Source organism: Centruroides sculpturatus, unplaced genomic scaffold (genome assembly GCF_000671375.1).
Source record: "Centruroides sculpturatus isolate CEXI.00-Female unplaced genomic scaffold, Cexi_2.0 scaffold1038, whole genome shotgun sequence".
Taxonomy (NCBI): Eukaryota; Metazoa; Arthropoda; class Arachnida; order Scorpiones; family Buthidae; genus Centruroides; species Centruroides sculpturatus.
Window position 1 is genome coordinate 229,997 of NW_019385501.1, and position 21,630 is coordinate 251,626.

General features: G+C 27.5%; 1 protein-coding gene across 3 annotated transcripts in view; it reads right to left on the minus strand.

Annotated features, from left to right (window-relative positions):
• LOC111639601 (calmodulin-lysine N-methyltransferase-like) overlaps window positions 1-21,630 on the minus strand; it is a 75,408-nt gene that overhangs the window by 26,721 nt on the left and 27,057 nt on the right. For 2 of the 3 annotated variants that reach the window (XM_023385490.1, XM_023385492.1), the window contains exons 2-9: window positions 19,503-19,660; window positions 16,263-16,324; window positions 15,893-15,953; window positions 15,755-15,809; window positions 13,215-13,278; window positions 9,647-9,707; window positions 6,314-6,388; window positions 4,809-4,872 (exon numbers count right to left, since the gene is read on the minus strand). In XM_023385490.1, coding sequence (XP_023241258.1) covers window positions 4,809-4,872; window positions 6,314-6,388; window positions 9,647-9,707; window positions 13,215-13,278; window positions 15,755-15,809; window positions 15,893-15,953; window positions 16,263-16,324; window positions 19,503-19,660 — 600 coding nt within the window. Of the gene's footprint in view, window positions 1-2,090; window positions 2,155-4,808; window positions 4,873-6,313; window positions 6,389-9,646; window positions 9,708-13,214; window positions 13,279-15,754; window positions 15,810-15,892; window positions 15,954-16,262; window positions 16,325-19,502; window positions 19,661-21,630 lie in introns of all 3 variants that reach the window. The other variant, XM_023385491.1, reaches the window with a different exon arrangement.

The following is a 21,630-nucleotide window of genomic DNA, read 5'->3' on the forward strand; positions in this document are numbered from 1 at the left end:
AAAATTGTAAAAAAAAAAAAAAAAAAAAAAAAAAAAAACAGACGCATTTGTGAAATTCGCAATTTTAACGCAGTTGTCGGGAAAAAAGAGTTGTAAACAACTCCAATAAAAAAAAAACACTCATAGTGAGAATTATACTGGAGGTCACTGTTTGTTATCACAATTAGGTGGGAAAGTTGACACATAGGTGTCAAGAACGTTAATGCCAACAGATGACGATCATGTGACTCCTTTCCCACAACAAACGTATAAAAGCTCGAGCCCCCGGAAGCTCAGGGCAATCCAAAGGAAGTTATACTTGTCAATGTGTGCATCTCGTCTCCTGGACCTCCATACAGTGAACGAAGACATCAGTAGAACACAGACCACAGCTTCAAACTTCCATACTTATCGCCATACTACAGTTCCTGTGCCGACTACGATTCCTATGAACCATTCAATGCATATCATTCATTTCCTCATAGAGGTATTGTTGTTAGAGCATTGTGAACTCTCTCTCCGAGAATAAGCTTAGCTGCTAAGAGCTGTCCCTTTGTATATTTATCTCATATTTAACCGCTTTTAAACTTATTATTATTATTGCCTCTTGTAACCTAGCTTAGTTATGCTTGTTTATTTTGTTAAACCTGTCTATCATTGTTCTAAGGACGCCTGCCGGCTTACCGACGCACTCCCCACTCACTTTTTGCCCTCCTAGCCATCTGATGACTCCGAGACCAGGTTTTACCAGCATGTGCAGTGTAAGTGGTCAGGAGGGATTAACCCCTGGCCCTTTGCTGTCTCACACATTCATCTCACTAAAACTTGATATTCCAATTTATGGTAAGCGTGTTTCAAATAAAATATTTCTTTTATTATAATAAGTATTAATTTAAATAAGGGTTCCATTATATTACAAATAACATAAAAGGGTTCCATTGCAAAAAAAGTTTGAGAACCACTGATTTATATATAGGGTTTCTACTCAAATTTTTGTTTTGAATTCCCTGATTTTACCTGACCAACTTTGTCCAAATATCCTCACATTTCTTACAGTATGGAATATCGACATAATAAAACAGCATTTTACTTATTGTGAACGTTGAGTACACCTATTCCTCTTTTTGCATAGTTGATATGTTCCAAAGACTGTGCAAAAAAGTATAGTAAATGCATCCTGTAGAAAAATGTTTAATAGGATCCACAACTTCAATGTAATGAAAAAATAAGCAATTTACAAATGAAACATGAGCTTTTTTTATTGTCGTCATTCATCATTGTTATTTGTATGTAAATCTAGTAAACACAAGGAAGCATAAAATCAACAAACAGTATTCTCTGATATATAAATAGTACTGTACTGTGATTAATGTCCCTGTTCTAAAAGTTTATGTTTATATAATTAAAACTTAATTTGAAGCATTATCATTAGATTGAGGAAGTAACTTATCCTCTCAATAAAATTATAGTGAATTGCTATAGATGGAAATTATCTTTAAAACAGATTGAAATATATACTAATATACTATAACTTCTCAAATAAATATCACATACATTAAAATACAATAGCTAAAAATTTAACATTTGATAGCAATTAAATTTTCTTATTGAATTTAGAGACTGGTTTTTAACAAAAATTTTTGAAACTAACTGCACCTATACTAATTTTCTACTTTTAAGAGAATACAAAAGAGAATAAGTGAAGAAATTTTTTAAACAAGTAACAAAATATATTTTATTATATTAAACTAGAAGGGTTCTAGTTTAATATAATAAAATTTATGTTTTCTTAACTTATTTACTAAAATAGTAAGCAATCGGTTCATAGTTTCATATTTTTATTGACTGTATTAGGAGAAATGTAGTTGTAATACAAAATTATTTTTATTAAGTACATAAATTACATGGATATATATCTTAATTATACTGACTGATTAATTAATTAATTGATTATATTAATTACAGTAATAAAAATTACATCTAATCAACAATAATAAACTTAAAAATTAAATTATACAAAATTTAAAATAAACTGATTTTTATAACATACAAGTTCTTAAAAATATTTAAAATGGCAAAAATAAAATCAAATTTTTATTATTTTAACTCACATTATCTTTCATTATTTTCCAAATTGTATTTGTAAGAGGCTGTCTGGCTTCGTCAAAATATAAACTACAAAATTAAATTATTTTGAATTAATATTTATTCTTAAATTAAAGTTCTTTTTTACTTTATAGTTTTAATTCTCATTGGAGAATATAACACTAAAGTAAAAATTAATCTCTGTTAAGCAAAGGACTTTCCTAACAATTGATATTCTTTCTAAATTTGTGCATCTTTTGCTTTCACATGTGACATGTCTTTGGAAAGGTCAACAAAAAAATTAATTTCTCTCACTTTTTCATTATAAAATACATTATTAGTAAATAATTTTATATCACTAGAATATATATAAATTTACCAAATTTATATATATCTGACCTCTCAACCTACTGTACTCATATTGGTTGGTTAGACAAAGGAAAATGGCTGATAGATCATAAAAATGGCTACTTCATAAAAGAATCTTATTTTTTATCTTAAAATATACAACAGAAATTAGCTTTTTTAGTGTATTATATGTATATATAATAATAATCAACACAAAAAAACAATATCCAGAGCTTTAGTCATTAATAGTATCAAATCCTGGCAGACAGCAATGTTTCAGGTTTGGTAATGTACATTAATGTATGATATAACTAGTTAAATCATTGCAATTATTTCACTGATTTACTGAAATGGAAGGCATTGCATCCAGACAACTACCAAGGTGGGTGCAGAATAAAATGACAAACTGTCTATCTGAATGGCAGATGGTTGTGTGTGGTTGCAGCTTTCCGTCATATATATATTTTTGGCTATTCTTCTGCAGTGAGGAAAAAGGGTTGGCAACCTGTCGAGTGCACAAGAGGGGTATTTAATACGACGTCGACTGGTTATGAGGCTTTTTGTTTTTTCCTCTTCAAAAGATCAGTGAATTGTACGAAGCATTGATTAAGTCGAGGACAGTTTTCAGGTGTGTGAGGCACAGTACAAATCAGAATCAAGATCCATCGACAATTTGTCTTGGATTTTTTATTTCATGGATCTCACACAATATTTAGTGCCCTTCAAGTGATGTGTGTCACTGAATATCAATAAGGAAACATTGTCATACATTGTGAAATATTCTTCTCTACTGTGGTTTCTTTGTTTCTGCAACGAATTGGATTACGGCGTGTGAACTATCTGTGACTATAGTATTGTAATGGTGAGAACTTTAAGTGTGCATAGAATTGTATCTTGTGAGCCTAGATATAATTGTACAATTACATATATTTTTGTAGTGTATATAAACTTATTGCTAAATTGCCTCTTTGTGTCACTTCCCCATGTGGTAATTCACCTACAATTAGTGAGAATATTAAGTCTTGCGATTTTCCACAATTGAAAGGTATGATATAGATAAAACTAAATATTGAAAAAATAGTAATATATAATAATTTTTTTAAAATTTAAGAGTTACTTTTGTTTAATTTAAAACAGAGCTNAATAAAATATTTCTTTTATTATAATAAGTATTAATTTAAATAAGGGTTCCATTATATTACAAATAACATAAAAGGGTTCCATTGCAAAAAAAGTTTGAGAACCACTGATTTATATATAGGGTTTCTACTCAAATTTTTGTTTTGAATTCCCTGATTTTACCTGACCAACTTTGTCCAAATATCCTCACATTTCTTACAGTATGGAATATCGACATAATAAAACAGCATTTTACTTATTGTGAACGTTGAGTACACCTATTCCTCTTTTTGCATAGTTGATATGTTCCAAAGACTGTGCAAAAAAGTATAGTAAATGCATCCTGTAGAAAAATGTTTAATAGGATCCACAACTTCAATGTAATGAAAAAATAAGCAATTTACAAATGAAACATGAGCTTTTTTTATTGTCGTCATTCATCATTGTTATTTGTATGTAAATCTAGTAAACACAAGGAAGCATAAAATCAACAAACAGTATTCTCTGATATATAAATAGTACTGTACTGTGATTAATGTCCCTGTTCTAAAAGTTTATGTTTATATAATTAAAACTTAATTTGAAGCATTATCATTAGATTGAGGAAGTAACTTATCCTCTCAATAAAATTATAGTGAATTGCTATAGATGGAAATTATCTTTAAAACAGATTGAAATATATACTAATATACTATAACTTCTCAAATAAATATCACATACATTAAAATACAATAGCTAAAAATTTAACATTTGATAGCAATTAAATTTTCTTATTGAATTTAGAGACTGGTTTTTAACAAAAATTTTTGAAACTAACTGCACCTATACTAATTTTCTACTTTTAAGAGAATACAAAAGAGAATAAGTGAAGAAATTTTTTAAACAAGTAACAAAATATATTTTATTATATTAAACTAGAAGGGTTCTAGTTTAATATAATAAAATTTATGTTTTCTTAACTTATTTACTAAAATAGTAAGCAATCGGTTCATAGTTTCATATTTTTATTGACTGTATTAGGAGAAATGTAGTTGTAATACAAAATTATTTTTATTAAGTACATAAATTACATGGATATATATCTTAATTATACTGACTGATTAATTAATTAATTGATTATATTAATTACAGTAATAAAAATTACATCTAATCAACAATAATAAACTTAAAAATTAAATTATACAAAATTTAAAATAAACTGATTTTTATAACATACAAGTTCTTAAAAATATTTAAAATGGCAAAAATAAAATCAAATTTTTATTATTTTAACTCACATTATCTTTCATTATTTTCCAAATTGTATTTGTAAGAGGCTGTCTGGCTTCGTCAAAATATAAACTACAAAATTAAATTATTTTGAATTAATATTTATTCTTAAATTAAAGTTCTTTTTTACTTTATAGTTTTAATTCTCATTGGAGAATATAACACTAAAGTAAAAATTAATCTCTGTTAAGCAAAGGACTTTCCTAACAATTGATATTCTTTCTAAATTTGTGCATCTTTTGCTTTCACATGTGACATGTCTTTGGAAAGGTCAACAAAAAAATTAATTTCTCTCACTTTTTCATTATAAAATACATTATTAGTAAATAATTTTATATCACTAGAATATATATAAATTTACCAAATTTATATATATCTGACCTCTCAACCTACTGTACTCATATTGGTTGGTTAGACAAAGGAAAATGGCTGATAGATCATAAAAATGGCTACTTCATAAAAGAATCTTATTTTTTATCTTAAAATATACAACAGAAATTAGCTTTTTTAGTGTATTATATGTATATATAATAATAATCAACACAAAAAAACAATATCCAGAGCTTTAGTCATTAATAGTATCAAATCCTGGCAGACAGCAATGTTTCAGGTTTGGTAATGTACATTAATGTATGATATAACTAGTTAAATCATTGCAATTATTTCACTGATTTACTGAAATGGAAGGCATTGCATCCAGACAACTACCAAGGTGGGTGCAGAATAAAATGACAAACTGTCTATCTGAATGGCAGATGGTTGTGTGTGGTTGCAGCTTTCCGTCATATATATATTTTTGGCTATTCTTCTGCAGTGAGGAAAAAGGGTTGGCAACCTGTCGAGTGCACAAGAGGGGTATTTAATACGACGTCGACTGGTTATGAGGCTTTTTGTTTTTTCCTCTTCAAAAGATCAGTGAATTGTACGAAGCATTGATTAAGTCGAGGACAGTTTTCAGGTGTGTGAGGCACAGTACAAATCAGAATCAAGATCCATCGACAATTTGTCTTGGATTTTTTATTTCATGGATCTCACACAATATTTAGTGCCCTTCAAGTGATGTGTGTCACTGAATATCAATAAGGAAACATTGTCATACATTGTGAAATATTCTTCTCTACTGTGGTTTCTTTGTTTCTGCAACGAATTGGATTACGGCGTGTGAACTATCTGTGACTATAGTATTGTAATGGTGAGAACTTTAAGTGTGCATAGAATTGTATCTTGTGAGCCTAGATATAATTGTACAATTACATATATTTTTGTAGTGTATATAAACTTATTGCTAAATTGCCTCTTTGTGTCACTTCCCCATGTGGTAATTCACCTACAATTAGTGAGAATATTAAGTCTTGCGATTTTCCACAATTGAAAGGTATGATATAGATAAAACTAAATATTAAAAAAATAGTAATATATAATAATTTTTTTAAAATTTAAGAGTTACTTTTGTTTAATTTAAAACAGAGCTTTTAGTGATTTTTTTCCAATTAAAGAAAACTTGAAATCTTACCAATCTGCACATAAAATAACATCAAATCTAGATCTTAAGTCAATTAAATCTACTTCACTATCCCATCGTAATAGTCTGAAAATAAAAATTTTATCATTTAAGAAATAAAATATTTAATAATTTTTCAGTTTATTAATAATACAAATTTTATTTTTAAAATGTTTAAAATCCATAATTGAAAGCATTTTAAAATAATTAAAAACTGAAAGATATCTTAATTTTCTGTTTAGACATGTCTGTTTTGCTAATATTTTGTGTACAATAAAATAATTTACATCTGTTAGATTTACATAATAATCTGATAATCGTGAGTTTTGCTAATATATATATATATATATATATATATATATTAGTGAAACTCATGATTATCAGATTTTGTAAATCTAACATATGTAAATTATTTTATATATACAGATATATATATAGCAATCAAAATACTGTAATGTCTTATTGTATGAATGTAAAGCAAAAGCTTTGAAAAATACACTAATGGCATGTTATATACTAAGATTCATTGTTAGAGTGCCGGACCTGGACTTGCACAGGTAAAAATAAACTATCATTACTAAAGATCAAATATCAAAAGAATTTCTATATGTAATATAAAAAAATTCTATTAGTAAAGCCCATATATATACAATTTGGTAATGCTAGAAAATATTGGTAAAATAAAAAAAGATACTTTATCAAACCAAACATGTACAAAACCTTCCCAACAATTTGGGAACTTAAATTAAATTAGAGTTTTTTGGAAATAGATCTATTTCCAAAAAATCAACAAGAAAGATAGGAATCAATTCTAAAAAAAGATACAATGTATCTTATAAATTTGACTGTGTCACCAAAACTCTGTTACTGGACCTGGAAAATCTTTCATTGATTGCTTGATTCTTAGCACCACCTTGTTCAAATTGATGCTTCACCTCTTCTGAGATGTCTCCTTTTCGTGCACAGGTGTGGTGACATTACAATTTATCCACTCACTCACTATTTACATAATTACACAGTAACATATTACTTGTTCTAGTAATCAGTTTTTTTACTTATGTCAACTTCCTCACAATTTTATAATACTTTTGTGTTGTCCAGTAACAATTTGGGGGTGGGAGATCATTCTTTTAACTTCTCGTGGAAGTCTCCCACCCCTGAGATCTCATTTTGGGATGACAATGTCAATTTTTCTGTCTGCAGTTGTCATGAATTTTAACTTTTAGAATTTTGTCCAGGGAGGTCCGGTAGTCTATCCGTAATGAAATAAAATACCCCAAATAAATATAACAACAACCTAAAAACAAGCCCCAAACAAAATAAAACAGCTCGGAATCAACTCCTTACAATACATATAGATAATTAAAGTAAAAAAAAAAACTGTTTTAAACTTTTTTTAATATCAATTTGAACAATTACAAAATTTATAAAAAATAATTTGATGTCCATTATCAAATTTATACATTTTATTCTGCTTATGTGCCAAGGAAAAGCATTTTCCATTCTGAAATTTCATTCAACAAAAGAGCCATTACTGCTCAGACATACAACTCCAAAGATCAATTATCCGACTCCTCTATCCATCTGTTATCAAGTGCAACCAAATCTTCATGGTTAATCACTTTAAAATGTTTACTTAGAACATGAATGAAACATTGTTCCATATATCCATCTTACTTTGTCATCTATTCAGGCCTTACTTTAACACCTATATATATTTATTGAAAATATATTTGAAAATATCTATATATATTTTCAAAGATGATTTCACATATCCTAAATTAAAGAATTGCAACATTAACTATAAGTTACATAAAATGTTATATTTATTTTAACAATTTTATAATTTTTACTACCATTTCTTTTATTTTTAAATTAATATATATGGACATATGGTTGTAGTGCTCTAACTCTTGCATTAGAGCATTACAACCCTATGTCCTTTGAGTATATATATATGTATATACAAAATTTTTATCATCTCTTGTTAGTGTAACTAATTATACTCCTGCTTTCTTTACACTTTTTACTTCACCTTTATCTGATCAGAGACTGCATAATGATAGGCAGTCTCTTTGTCATGATCTGTTTGCTGTTCATCCTAACAAATGGCTAAATTAATGTGGCTACAACCTTCCTGTAACTACAAATCTAGAAGTTAAATTCATTGGTTTTGTTTTACTTACTATACCATTTTTTTCAACCAACTTCTAACTAGTCCATTTACCATCTTTCTTGGGAAGCCAAGAGATCATGCCAATTGGACCATTATATTAATTTCCCATCTCTTGTGTGTTGGCAGGATGAAAGCAAGACAATTTTAGCCTGACTATTGGGGGGTCTAAAAGGCAGATAGTTGTAGCTAACTGAGTCAGCCAACCTACAAAGCATATACAAAAATACAATTTACACTTTCAGGTTTTCTGAAAACTTTAGTGCAATATCTGACTTATGATATAAATACAGTGAACTCCAATAAAACCATTAACTCTATTAGGTTTCCAGAGATGGGCTAGCCCATAGGTACACCCACTTCCTGCATATAACACTTGCACACCACTTGAGATATGAGTGAAAGGATTAGATCAATGTAGTCTGCCACTATTTTGTACTTATCAATATTCAGAACTTTTTTGCTACATATCACTTCCCTAGTAAAAGCAATTGAGTTTCTATCTTTATCTAGCATAGACCATTATCGTTATAAGGTCACAATTCATGTAAATTTCTAAAGAGCTGCCAACTTTTTATGCAAATTTAACTTCTAAATTCACCAGTACTCATGCAAAGCACTCTCTGTTATAATAGTGGGGTCTGAGTCTTTTCAAATACTGGTCTAAGATCATTCAGCTTTATGGGCTCTAATTTTGCCAACAGATTAGGAACTAACACTAATTTTGGAACTTCATATAATTTCTTGCAAGAAAATTTATTTTCTTTCATATTTCTCAATGTAAAAACAAATATTTAAATTTTGTAGCTTAAAAGTATTTAATTATATGTACTAAAACTCGATTTTATTGAAAAAAATTTGTTTAATATGAAAAAGTGAACACAAAATGTTAATATATATTTTTATTGTCATGTTAATAATATAAAAATTAATTTCATTGCAGTAATATAAAAGATGTGTCAGAGTCACCATAATAAAAGTAACAATAATGTTTTAAAATTATTAATAGTAATGCAGATTTAAAATGCAAGTTTTGAACTAATGTTTGATTTAAAAATTTTTAAAAAATTATTATAATTTGTTAAAAGTTAATGTTTACCAACACATGTTATACTAAACATGTTACAAAGTGATAAATTCAAAGATTGTTCAAATAAATTCAATTTACTTGCCTGCTTACTACTTGTGTAATTCCGAAGCAGTGCAGATTGCGTTCAATTATCAAATTAACATCTATTCAATGTTAAGGAATATTCACACTTTATTTAAAATTCATTTTTAACTTTATGGAAATTTAATTAAATTCCCATTATCAATTCAAACACTATCTTAATTTATATATTTTGTAGATAGTTTTACATATCATCAATAAATTTCAATCAGTTTAAAAGAAAAATTTTAAGCGTAAATACTTGAAAATTACTTCAGATATTACTTTTATCATTTAAGTTAATTCTGTATATTAACTTGAAAACATTAATATAAAAATAATTACAGTAGAGCATCAATTATCCGACCCCCGATTAACCGTCACATCGGTTAACCGACCGTTCTAGTCGACAAATTTCAAATGTCCGCCAGTGATGTGGCGCTACAATATTTAGCTATGTCTTGGCTACTTTAATATAATTTTTGTTAAATTTTTGCGTGTTTTAGCTGGCAACACTGGCTCGACCATGAAAGGGAGCCCAGTATTTAAACGAGATTTAATTTTCTGATTATGAGTGGTTGTTTGTTTTGTGAGCAATAAAATAATTTAAAAATAATTTTTAATGATACAATAGCAATGATTATTATTTTTATAAAAAATTTGTTAGGCTTAACATCGATGAAAATTCAACATAAAGTAAGTTAACGATATACTAATATACAAATTACATTTAACTAATTAATAGCAATATACTAATGTACTATACTAATAATGTATTTTTTTATTTTCGGTTATCCGATTTTTTCAGTTACCCGACCAACCTGAGTCCCCAATTGAGTCAGATAATCGATGCTCTACTGTATTTTAAATAATTTGATAAACTTGTCTTTCTAAAACAATTCAGTGAGAATTATATTTCATAAACAAACTGAATTATAACTTTGAATACTTAATGTCTCTTCTTTTACATTTTTTTTTGTAATTAATTCCACTATTATCTTTGAGTCCATATGATAAATAAAAAACAATCTAAATACCATATTTCCTAATCATAAGCATATACCTATTGTTTTTAAGGTACGAGGAGGCAGATTTCTATTTCAGGGGTATTTTTCTTTTAATTCAAAATCACCTTTAAATTTTTTTAACTTAGTTTTTAATATTATGTAGTTTTAGTTACAAAATTTCAATGTTTTTCTATTTTTTAAACAATGTGATGTAATAGTTTCTTTAACTTTTTTAGATACAAGAATAGAAAAATAAATAAATTTTGTCTTTGGTCCATTTCATTATGCTTCACAGCAGAAACATTATCATGCACTTAGTTTTTGAGAAATTGTAAATTATGTAAGTACTTCTACCAGTACTTCTACCAGTACTTTTAGTCTCCCATGTACTTTAATTTTTTTCATTATTTAAATAGGTATGCTTCTAATTCAAAGAGAACGTATAATTTGAAAAATACATTATATATAGCTTTTAATTCAGTTAAATAAAAATTCAAGTTGGTATGCCATAATTAAATACTTAAATTAAATGTATATACTGTAAATTTTTATTTCAGCTCTGATGTTAAATGTCACTTAATATTAACAAATGTAATAAATATTTTCAAAGATGATTTCATATATCCTAAATTAAAGAACTGCAACATATAATTATAAGTTACATAAAATGTAATATTTATTTTAACAATTTTATAATTTTTACTACTGTTTCTTTTATATATATACAGTATCTATATTAAATTACAAACTTTTATCATATAAATTTATATTACATTTACTAATAAAATAATCATCATATAATTTCTGAAAATAATTTTTTTGTAGTTAAATTTGAGTTCAATTTTATTAAAAATATTTTAAAATTACCTAATTTGTAATTTTAATGATGAATCTTCTACACATTTGCATTCATACCAATGCCCTTTCGGATCTTCATATTCACTGCCGTATAACCTTGTCATATGAATAAGTCCAAAATTAGAAAATCGCCGCAGATTTTGATGCACCCTACCTTCATGTAATGCCTGTAAAATCAACAATAATTTGCTTAAGATTGATATATAATAAATATAATATTTTATAATATTGCAAAATAAAACATTAAGTAAATTTAATATAGGAAAATTCTATTTACTTTCATTTACTCCAATCAATTTCTGTTTACTTTGCATTTTGGGAATGAGTGTTCTCAGTTACTTAATTTCAAATCAATTTACTGAAATCATTAAAAAAACTTTTTCTCTTAATAATTTCTTTTTGTTGTGGCGGTACACCATGTCTATGTACATAGGGGTAGATATAAGTTTTATTCTCCCTAAATTCCTTTGTCTTTAACGTCTGTTTCTAAAACTTTCTAACCTATTCTTTTTCTATGGGTGGGGACAACCTTTGTTCAACCTTTTTCTATGGGTGGGGGACAAAGGGAGATGACAAAGGGAATACTAAGAAGCCCTGATGCCATCAGTAAAAACGAACAGGACACTTTTGGGTCAGCATCCGAGGTGAACAGACGTAGGAAAGAACCAGCCAAAGTTTGTCGCCTAGTGGGACAAAAGGAGAAGGCTTGGAAGTTGTCTGTGAGCAAACGAAATAGAAGAACACCCAAATTAAGGCTTCAAGAATGCTTTGAATTCTCAAGGAATGGAAACGAGAGGAAGGAAATTGACTCAAGTTCCAATATAGAGAAGACCAGACTGCCAAATTTACCCAGGTACCCCCACAAATCTGTCCTTTATACTTGTCTCATCTCTTCATATCTCTTAATTTCTTCATCCTTCTTCCTTAGTATATAAGTTAGATTAAGGTAATTTAAGTTAGTTGTAATATCTCTCAAACCATAAATTTTCATTGTCGCGAACACGTGTCTCTTGCATGTGAAAGCATAAAGAATATGTCGGATGGCATCGAACTTATATGCGTACTATAGTTTGGAATCACATGTGTTTAGTGTAAACGAACCAGGTGTAAGAAGGATCACGTAACCGTAGTTAAATAAAATCCTGTTTAATTTATAGTTACTTCTTTGTCATCCTTTTATTTGTCCTCCACACCACCACATTGTTAAACACTTTCTCCACTTTATGTTTGCATTACAGTACAATCTTGGTAACCCAATATATATGGAATCAAATAGTGTCAGATTATTAGAAGTAAGGTAAATTTTACAATGATTAATCATTTGGGAAGAAATCAATTCTTTATTTGCATGATATCAGTACATTGTATTAATAAAATACATAACTGTAGAAGAGCAAGAAAATATGAAAATATTTAAACAGCATTGTATTATAAGATACTGTATCTTTTTCAAGCAAAGAATGATGATGAGCCTAAAAGTATTTAATATTGCACCAAAGCTCAGAACTGATATCATGCTACATTTACTGAAAAAATAGAATTTGAACCAGTTGGAAGCTGATCTACAACTTGGAAACAATTTTGTTAATACCCAAGAGTCAACTAGTGTCAGATTACAGGATGTGTAAAACTGATAAATGTGTGGATTATCAAGTTTGTACTGTATTTAAACACTAATAGAAATACCAAACCAAAAATTTTGTAAAATAAAAAATGCAAGGATACTTTGAATTGCTTTGTTATTACCATCAGTAATGAAAACTTCCTTTGCTCCAGCTGTAGCTGCAACCTGAAATTTTTAGAATTTCAAAACATGTAAGATGTTTATATAAATATAATTATTACGTTATATGTACACACAAAGAATAAGTAAATTAAAATTATTATTTATATTATTCTGAAATTATTATTGTTTTATCTTATATTAAATTATGAAAATAATTTAATATAATTTACTAATTAAATATGAATACACATAGTATTGTATGTATGCATGTATATATAATAAATTTTATTGAAAATATCACTATAACATTGTTTTAGTAGTATATTATTAACTATTTCAACTTGTTAAAAAAAAAATCAAACTCTGCAGTTCATTGCTGTACTGTTGAATAAAAATGTAAAAGTTTTTATATTTAACTTCTACATTTTTACCTAATGTTGCTTGAGTAATAATTGAAGATTTGAATTTGATAACATTTTTAGATTATACAATTTTCAAATTAAAAAATTCTTTTAATGAATTTTATTTACTCTGAAATGACTATTCATTTATTAGTGCAACATTTTATTAGTGTTATTCTTGTAATTAAATAAAACTGAAGTCTTCAATGTCTTGCTCCATTTATTAAAAGAAATACTATCAATATAAAAAATTTCTCTATGATATATTATTATTTCATAAAAATCATCTTCATATTAAAGAAGTGTTATATAATATTAAGTAAAAAGGAATAAACATTTATTCTGAAGATAAATACTTTCCTAAGTAAAACCAGAAAAAATTTCATAACAAAAATGTTCATTATTTTTGTCTTTATTAAAATGACAAATTTATTATATACAGTACCTATTAATAGTTTATACAGTGATAAATTTCATGTTATAAATATAAAAAAAAATCTTTTGATTCAATAAAAATATTGTCTAATGCATATTTAATTAATTACTCAAGATAGATGTCCATAAGAGGAAAATATTCTAGTTATCACAAACATGACCAATAAATTTTAATTTAAAATTATATCTCTTTGGAAACAAGAAATAAATTACAATTTTTATTTAAATTTATAAAACAAGTTGCATGTTGTTGTATAAATTTAGCTTTTATAAAATATTTTCCTGTAAAAGTTTATCCTTACTCTCATAAAATCATAGTTATTTTATGTAAAATATTTTGATCAATTGTTTATCTACTTCATTTGATCAATTAACCCTGGGTTAGTGCAGTGGGGCGTTTCGCCACCCCTAACGTTTTGAAAGTTGCACTATTCATAGATTTCGCAAGAAATATTTGTGTCCTCTTCAGTAGCTTCATGATTTTATGTATAGAGCATGCTCAAAAATTACTAGGATGCTGCAGAAATTCCAGTAAGAGAAAAACAACAGTTCTCAGTGGGGTGTCCAAACACCCCACAGTATTAATTACGTTTTTTTTTTAAATTTACAAATATTTATTTAGTTTGTTTATTTTTAAAATAACTATAATGTGACCACATTTATTATTTATAATATAGATATAATAATCAATGTGAATAAAAATAATTTAAGTTTATTTTAATTCAAAATGGCTGACTTTCATAAACACATTGAGAAAATACCAAACATAGCAAGTTGCTTGTCATTTGCACTGAGTGCCAAAGTACAATGTCAGCTATTGAATCAGAGTGACAAAAATGCTTAAAAAACAATTTAGATTTTTACTATTGGTTTAATAATAAGATCTAATGTAATGAGTTTTGATAAATGTTGTTTTTTATTTTCGTGGATTTATGTACTAATATAATATGTAATCATACCTGAATATAATCATATGTATAATGACACATGCCTTTACCAAATAAATGAGTAAATCTTTATGAATTTTTACTTACATGGTTTATGGACCCAAAAAAATGTTGGGGTGGACAAACGCCCCACTGCACTAATGCCGAAAAAAAACTCAGTGCACTAACGCAATGTTAATATAAGTAGATAAGTAAATTTTATAGTAAGAAAAAGAAGTAATTTTTTTTCACTCTACCAATACAATATTAATCATAATAAATGTTGAAATATATAGAAAATAATTCAAATAGGTGTGTATTTAATTATATCAAGGATTAAATATACAGAAAATAAATAAGGGAGAACTGAAAGGTTTGAGGAGAAAATTGTGATGGTAGATGAATATATCTGCAAAGCACAAAGGATTTTTCAAGTTTTCTAAAGACATTCTTAGTGAAGTCAGATAAAGGAAAAGCTGTTTGATGATTGGTTGAATTTAAAGTTGGCATATAACCTACCCTTTCCAAAATGCCATTCAAACATACAACCTGCAGGTAATCTGTGCAAAAATATGGTGAACTAAACAATATATCAATTTATGATTGTTAAAAAGATTTAAAAATTGCCTAGTGTTGTACTTTTAAAAAATATTAATTTTCAAGCCACTAAATAATAAAAATTAATTGTATTCTTTTAAAGCAATATATAACTTATTTAAATTTTATTGTAGTTGATACATAATTTAAGAAAAAGTATTTAAAAAATGTTAAACTTGCCACCAAGCCACTGAGACATGTCATTCCACCTCCAAGTTCACAGACACTTCTCCCACTATAAAATTATATTAAAAAATTAAATAAACTTGTTTTTATTATAGTTAAATTTTCTATATAAGTCACTAATAAGAAACATACCCAAAAATTTCTTTATTTTTCATACAATAATATGCTAATACCTCTTCTGATGGCCATATACCTAAAGAATTAAAAAGTTTTTAATTTGCCATTTATGTTACATTCAATTATTTATAGTATCAATTATAGTAAATTATAATATAACTGTTGTCATCACAAAACAATTACAATATTACTACAATAATGTTAAATTTAAAAATTTCTGAAAAATATTAATTGATAATATAAATATCAAATTATAGTATTTTTGTTTTTCTTTCTTTAAATTTATATAATTCCTAATTAGCTTAATAATTTTCGCAACAATTTAATTATACTTTAATATTCAATAGTATAGAAACTGATGACGTTTTAAATCTAATGTACTTACATACATTACCAGTATTATCAAAACCTTGTAATTCTTCAACAGTGATTTTATCAGAAAGCAATCTACAAAAGAAAATATTTCATATAATTTTTAAATTTATCTAAAAATATCATTTCTAAGTGTATAAAATTAATCATGCAATTATAAACAGTTTTTTAGTTTAATTTACAATCTATAGACATAGTATATGTGTTACCACTAAAGCTCGAAATCCATTAATGTGCGCATTACCTAGCTAATCTGCAGATTAACTAGGGTGATCCGTTAAAGCTGCGAAAATTATTCCATTTCTCAAATTACCTAGGTAATGTTCAGATTATCTAGGTAATCTGCAAATTACCTACTAGGCACTCGGTAAAGTGAAAATAAGATTTTTGCTGGAACAACAGCAACGTTTCTGTACGCTTAAATTAACATAATGTTATTTATTTAATTTTCAATATCTAAAGAATCAAGTTAATACAATCAACAAATTAGTTGATTGAATCAATCATCAATCAATTAAAAAAACTTTAATACAAAAATCAAACGGTTTAAAATATTACTACAATTAGGGAAATGAATTTGCAAAACATATGATAAAATTGTACTTACTTATTAGTGCAATCTAAAGATTGGTGACACTTTGAATTACGTAGCAATTGGTTTTTGCGACAAGCACGCCTATTTGTGGTACATTTAGATTTGCAGTCACATTTTCTGAAACCCTGCCCAGTACCAAGGGATTGTTTTATTGCTGTTTGACGTAAAGATATTTCTACAGCAGGGACATCCATCTTCTTTCGTTAAAAATCTCTCTTTGCAAACACTGAATTCAGATTTTGCATACAATTGTTTTAAAATACCTGTTTTAGTATCAAGTTTATAAAAGCCATCCTCTGTTTTACTAAGAACCACAGCTAAAATTGAACGTGCATCAGTTTTTGCTCTGTCTTCTTCGGGTACTTTAATTCTCACAGCGAAACCTTCATCGACGTTTGGGTGCTTTGCATTAGAAACTGCTAACATTTTCTTTGCTTGCTTTTCTAAACATTTCTTGGCTTCATCACGCTGTATTTTCTGATCCATATTCTTTTTACAGATGATGCACAATACATTCTTACCATACCCTTCCTCTTTAGGATCTACTTCACCACAAACTGCGTGAACAAACATATTACACGATTTACACTTGTGAGCACTTGATGCTGCTTTTGAGCAAACAATACAGACTATGTCTTGTATAGTGCTCTTTACAGGCTCCGTACGAAACTGTGATGGCGATTCTGCTGAAGTTGAGAGTAACTCAGTGATGACTTCTTCAACTTGCAGAGGCGATTCCTTGGAGGTGCAGGGTAACTGAATATTCTTCGTGACTGCATCATCAATCAACGGTATAGAAGGCAGTTTAAGATTACTATCGGTAAATTCTTGTATTTCTATAGGTGATTCTGTAGAAGCGGGGGATAACGGAATGTCCTCTTGAGTAAGATTTGACTGTGATCTCATAATCACAGTCTCTTGTGAATCTTCTAATTTTTCAAGGTCTTCTTCAGTTTTTATCGAATGTCAAACAATTCTCCGGCATGGACAAACTTTTTCAAACCTTTCTCGCGCATCTGACAACGGCTCAATGAGTTTTTCACAGCCTCGTACAGTCAACACATCACACCTTTGAATTATTTGATAATCTCGAGATGATTCTTTCTTCTTGGAAACTTTTATTTGCTTTACATCTTCAATTATGGAATCATACTTTGGTTTGTTATTAAAACACTACGTATTATATTTTAAATCTTCGCTAAAGAGGTTTGCGAAGAATCTTTTCTTGATTTTACTCACCAATTCGGTGCTTGCTTGCATTCTAGGATTTAAATTTATCTACGTAAAAAGAAGGAGTGGGGAAAGGAAGTGAAAGAAACAAACTTTTGAACTTTAACGATACGGAAGCCGTTAATGTGCAGATTACCTAGATACTCTGCAAATTACCTAGGTAATTTGAGAAATTGAACAATTTTCGCAGCTTTAATGGATCACCCTAGTTAATCTGCAGATTAGCTAGGTAATGTACACATTAACGGATTTCGAGCTTTAGCGGTAACATATGCAAGTTTATAAGTTATGCAATTTTTTTTCCCTATTTACTACAAATTTTGTGCAATAAAAAAAAATCAATCTTACATAATTTCTTTTATAAACAGTAAATTTTTTCAAATAAAAATGCATTGCATAAAATAAATCTAGAACATATTCTACTTCTTAATGTAAACCTCATGACAAAAGAATGTCACATACAAATGAATAAATATTCAAGTTATTTTCTAAATATATTCTAACTTAATTTTATATTTGAGTTTTTGAATATATTATTGATCATTTAAGAGCTATAGATTTAAAGTATGATGTTAAATAAGCTACATTAGCTAAACTGAGAATTAAAATTAAGGTATGCCAAACAGTTAAGACATACGATTATTTTGAATTTTTTGATGTGTCTAGTAAAAATGCATTTTTTTCAAAGTAAAAATCCTCTTATACTCACTGTGATAATCAACAATAATATTGTAGTGTTAAAAAGTTGTGTTGAAATTTTAAGTTTTGAAGTTATGCAATATAAGCACAATGGTTCTTTTAGACCAAGGTTCTTTTGGTTTTTACCTCATTTGTACAATTATATAAGTGTGTATATATATTTTATGTTATGTTTATATATCAACTAATTTTAATTAACATAAGTTAATAGCTTGCTATTTTTTTTTTTTCAGTAATAATTATAATCTCTCACTTTCATTTGAAAGAGTATTAGAACTAAGAATGTGTTTCATATTTGTAAATATCCTGGTATTGACTGATGCTTTAAAATTAGATCTTAATTTCAATAATGACACAATGACACAATTTTAATTATATCAGTCCATACTTCTCTAGCAGCAAAATTTGTAATATTCTTGATTGCTAATTGAGGTAATGATCAATATCTAAAATTGCATCACTCCAACATACAGTATGTCATTATACATTTTTAAATAGTGGATAATTTTTCAATTTATCAACAATAGAAATAGTACAATTATAATATTGGTTATTACTACTACAAAGTTTGTTTATATATATACATACAGTATCTATATTAAATTACAAACTTTTATCATATAAATTTATATTACATTTACTAATAAAATAATCATCATATAATTTCTGAAAATAATTTTTTTGTAGTTAAATTTGAGTTCAATTTTATTAAAAATATTTTAAAATTACCTAATTTGTAATTTTAATGATGAATCTTCTACACATTTGCATTCATACCAATGCCCTTTCGGATCTTCATATTCACTGCCGTATAACCTTGTCATATGAATAAGTCCAAAATTAGAAAATCGCCGCAGATTTTGATGCACCCTACCTTCATGTAATGCCTGTAAAATCAACAATAATTTGCTTAAGATTGATATATAATAAATATAATATTTTATAATATTGCAAAATAAAACATTAAGTAAATTTAATATAGGAAAAATTAATATAATTATAGATAACCTTGATAGAAAGAATGGCAAGAAACAGGTGGCATTCACAACTTATTTATGTCTATTAATATATTTATCTATAATCATCTATTACTATATATTTAAGCTTATCATATAATTATCAACTTCAGATTAAGATTTTTTGTTATTAGAAATTAATAGTGAAAAATTAAACCTCACAGTGTCTAATGTAATCTAGTTTATTCATTTTAAAGATTATACATTTTCAATGACATTGCCAATGGGATTTATGTAATTTTCTTAAAAACAAAATGAAGTAGCTATTTTAATATAAAAAAATACAATTATAATGTATTTTAAATTAAATTTTATATATATGTCAAATTAAAATATATTTGTTTTAATATCAAATAATTTGTCAAAGTTTTTTTGAGTAACTATCACATTATCATTGGTACCTAAATTTTTAAAGAACATGGCATTTTTGCACCTGTTGTTAGCAGATGTTATTTGAATAACAAGATATTGCAACATGCTACTCTATCAGATTGTAATATGTTTCTGCAAACATTTCACAAAGAGATATGATCAAANTTCGTTTTCTTATTATTTTCTATATATGTTACTAATACTTCTTTTTGTTCTTCGTTTCTTTTTTAAAATAAAATATTGGAGGTTTCCATTTTGCTATAGGACAAAACTTTTAACTATAACACGTGTAAACTAATTCACGTTGATTTGTTTACAACTTGTTACAGTAAAGTTGATTGGTCGAATCAGTATAGTCGCAAACCCAGATGCATTGTAAATAATCCCATCATGCTTAACGACACACGTAAACAAGTGAATATGATCTACTTCCGCTCGCCTTTCGAGCTCGCTCGATGGGTCTAACTCGAGACTACCGATTATGTGAGTCACAGTAACATGAGTGAGTTTGATGACGTCAATTCGAGTACAACACGAAAACCTCGAGACTAAGGACCCCATTCTTTTTGTTTTATCAGCCCTCGGGCCTTAACTCTCCCATTGTCTTATGTTCTTGGAACTGGTGGCCCATTGTCTTCAGTTCTTGGGATTGGTGGTCCCACCCAAAGGGAAGAAAGGAAATGAAAAGAAAGTTCTAGAAAGATGGAGAACAAAAGGGAATAAAAAAATAAATGTATAAATATTGGCTACTTTAATCTTGGTATTTATTTTGGCAGGTAGGGTTTAGTAGTAATAAGGTGATCAGGTTTTATTTTTTCGCAGACGATCTATTGTTGCATTTTCAGTGCCCCCACTATGATGGTGCTCGGTGCAGTCACACCGTTCACACCGCCCTAGGGCCATCCCTGTATGCAACCATACTATATTAAGAACTAGTGAAATTAACCATGTTTTTTCATGTGTACTACTTTTTAATATAAAATTGTCTGAAATCATTTATTGTTTGAAAGTTGTAGATTTAGAAAATTGTCATTAAAAATACTTTTTATACTTGAGAAGCATACCATAAATTCTCTGTTTAGGATACAAGATAATCATTGTCTATAAAGTTAATAGTAAAAACAAATAGCAGCAGATGTATTGAAGGAGATGGGAATACACTGTAGAAAGCAACACCAACAACAAATATAAACATTGCTTATATATTATATATATATAAGCATTTAATATAAATAAATTTAAATAAATATTTATACCCATATATATATATGGGTATAAATATTTACACTGATAGACAGTGGTTTTTTTTTTCATTCTTTAAATGCATAATGTTTTTGGCATAGTGAACACAGTCTTTATTTTTATGTTCCTGCTTAGGCATTTGTCTTACTGGCTAGCTAATATAAGATAGCTTTTTTCAAATGAAAAAGTAAATAAACATAAAGTCCAGTGCATAGTTATTATTTGAA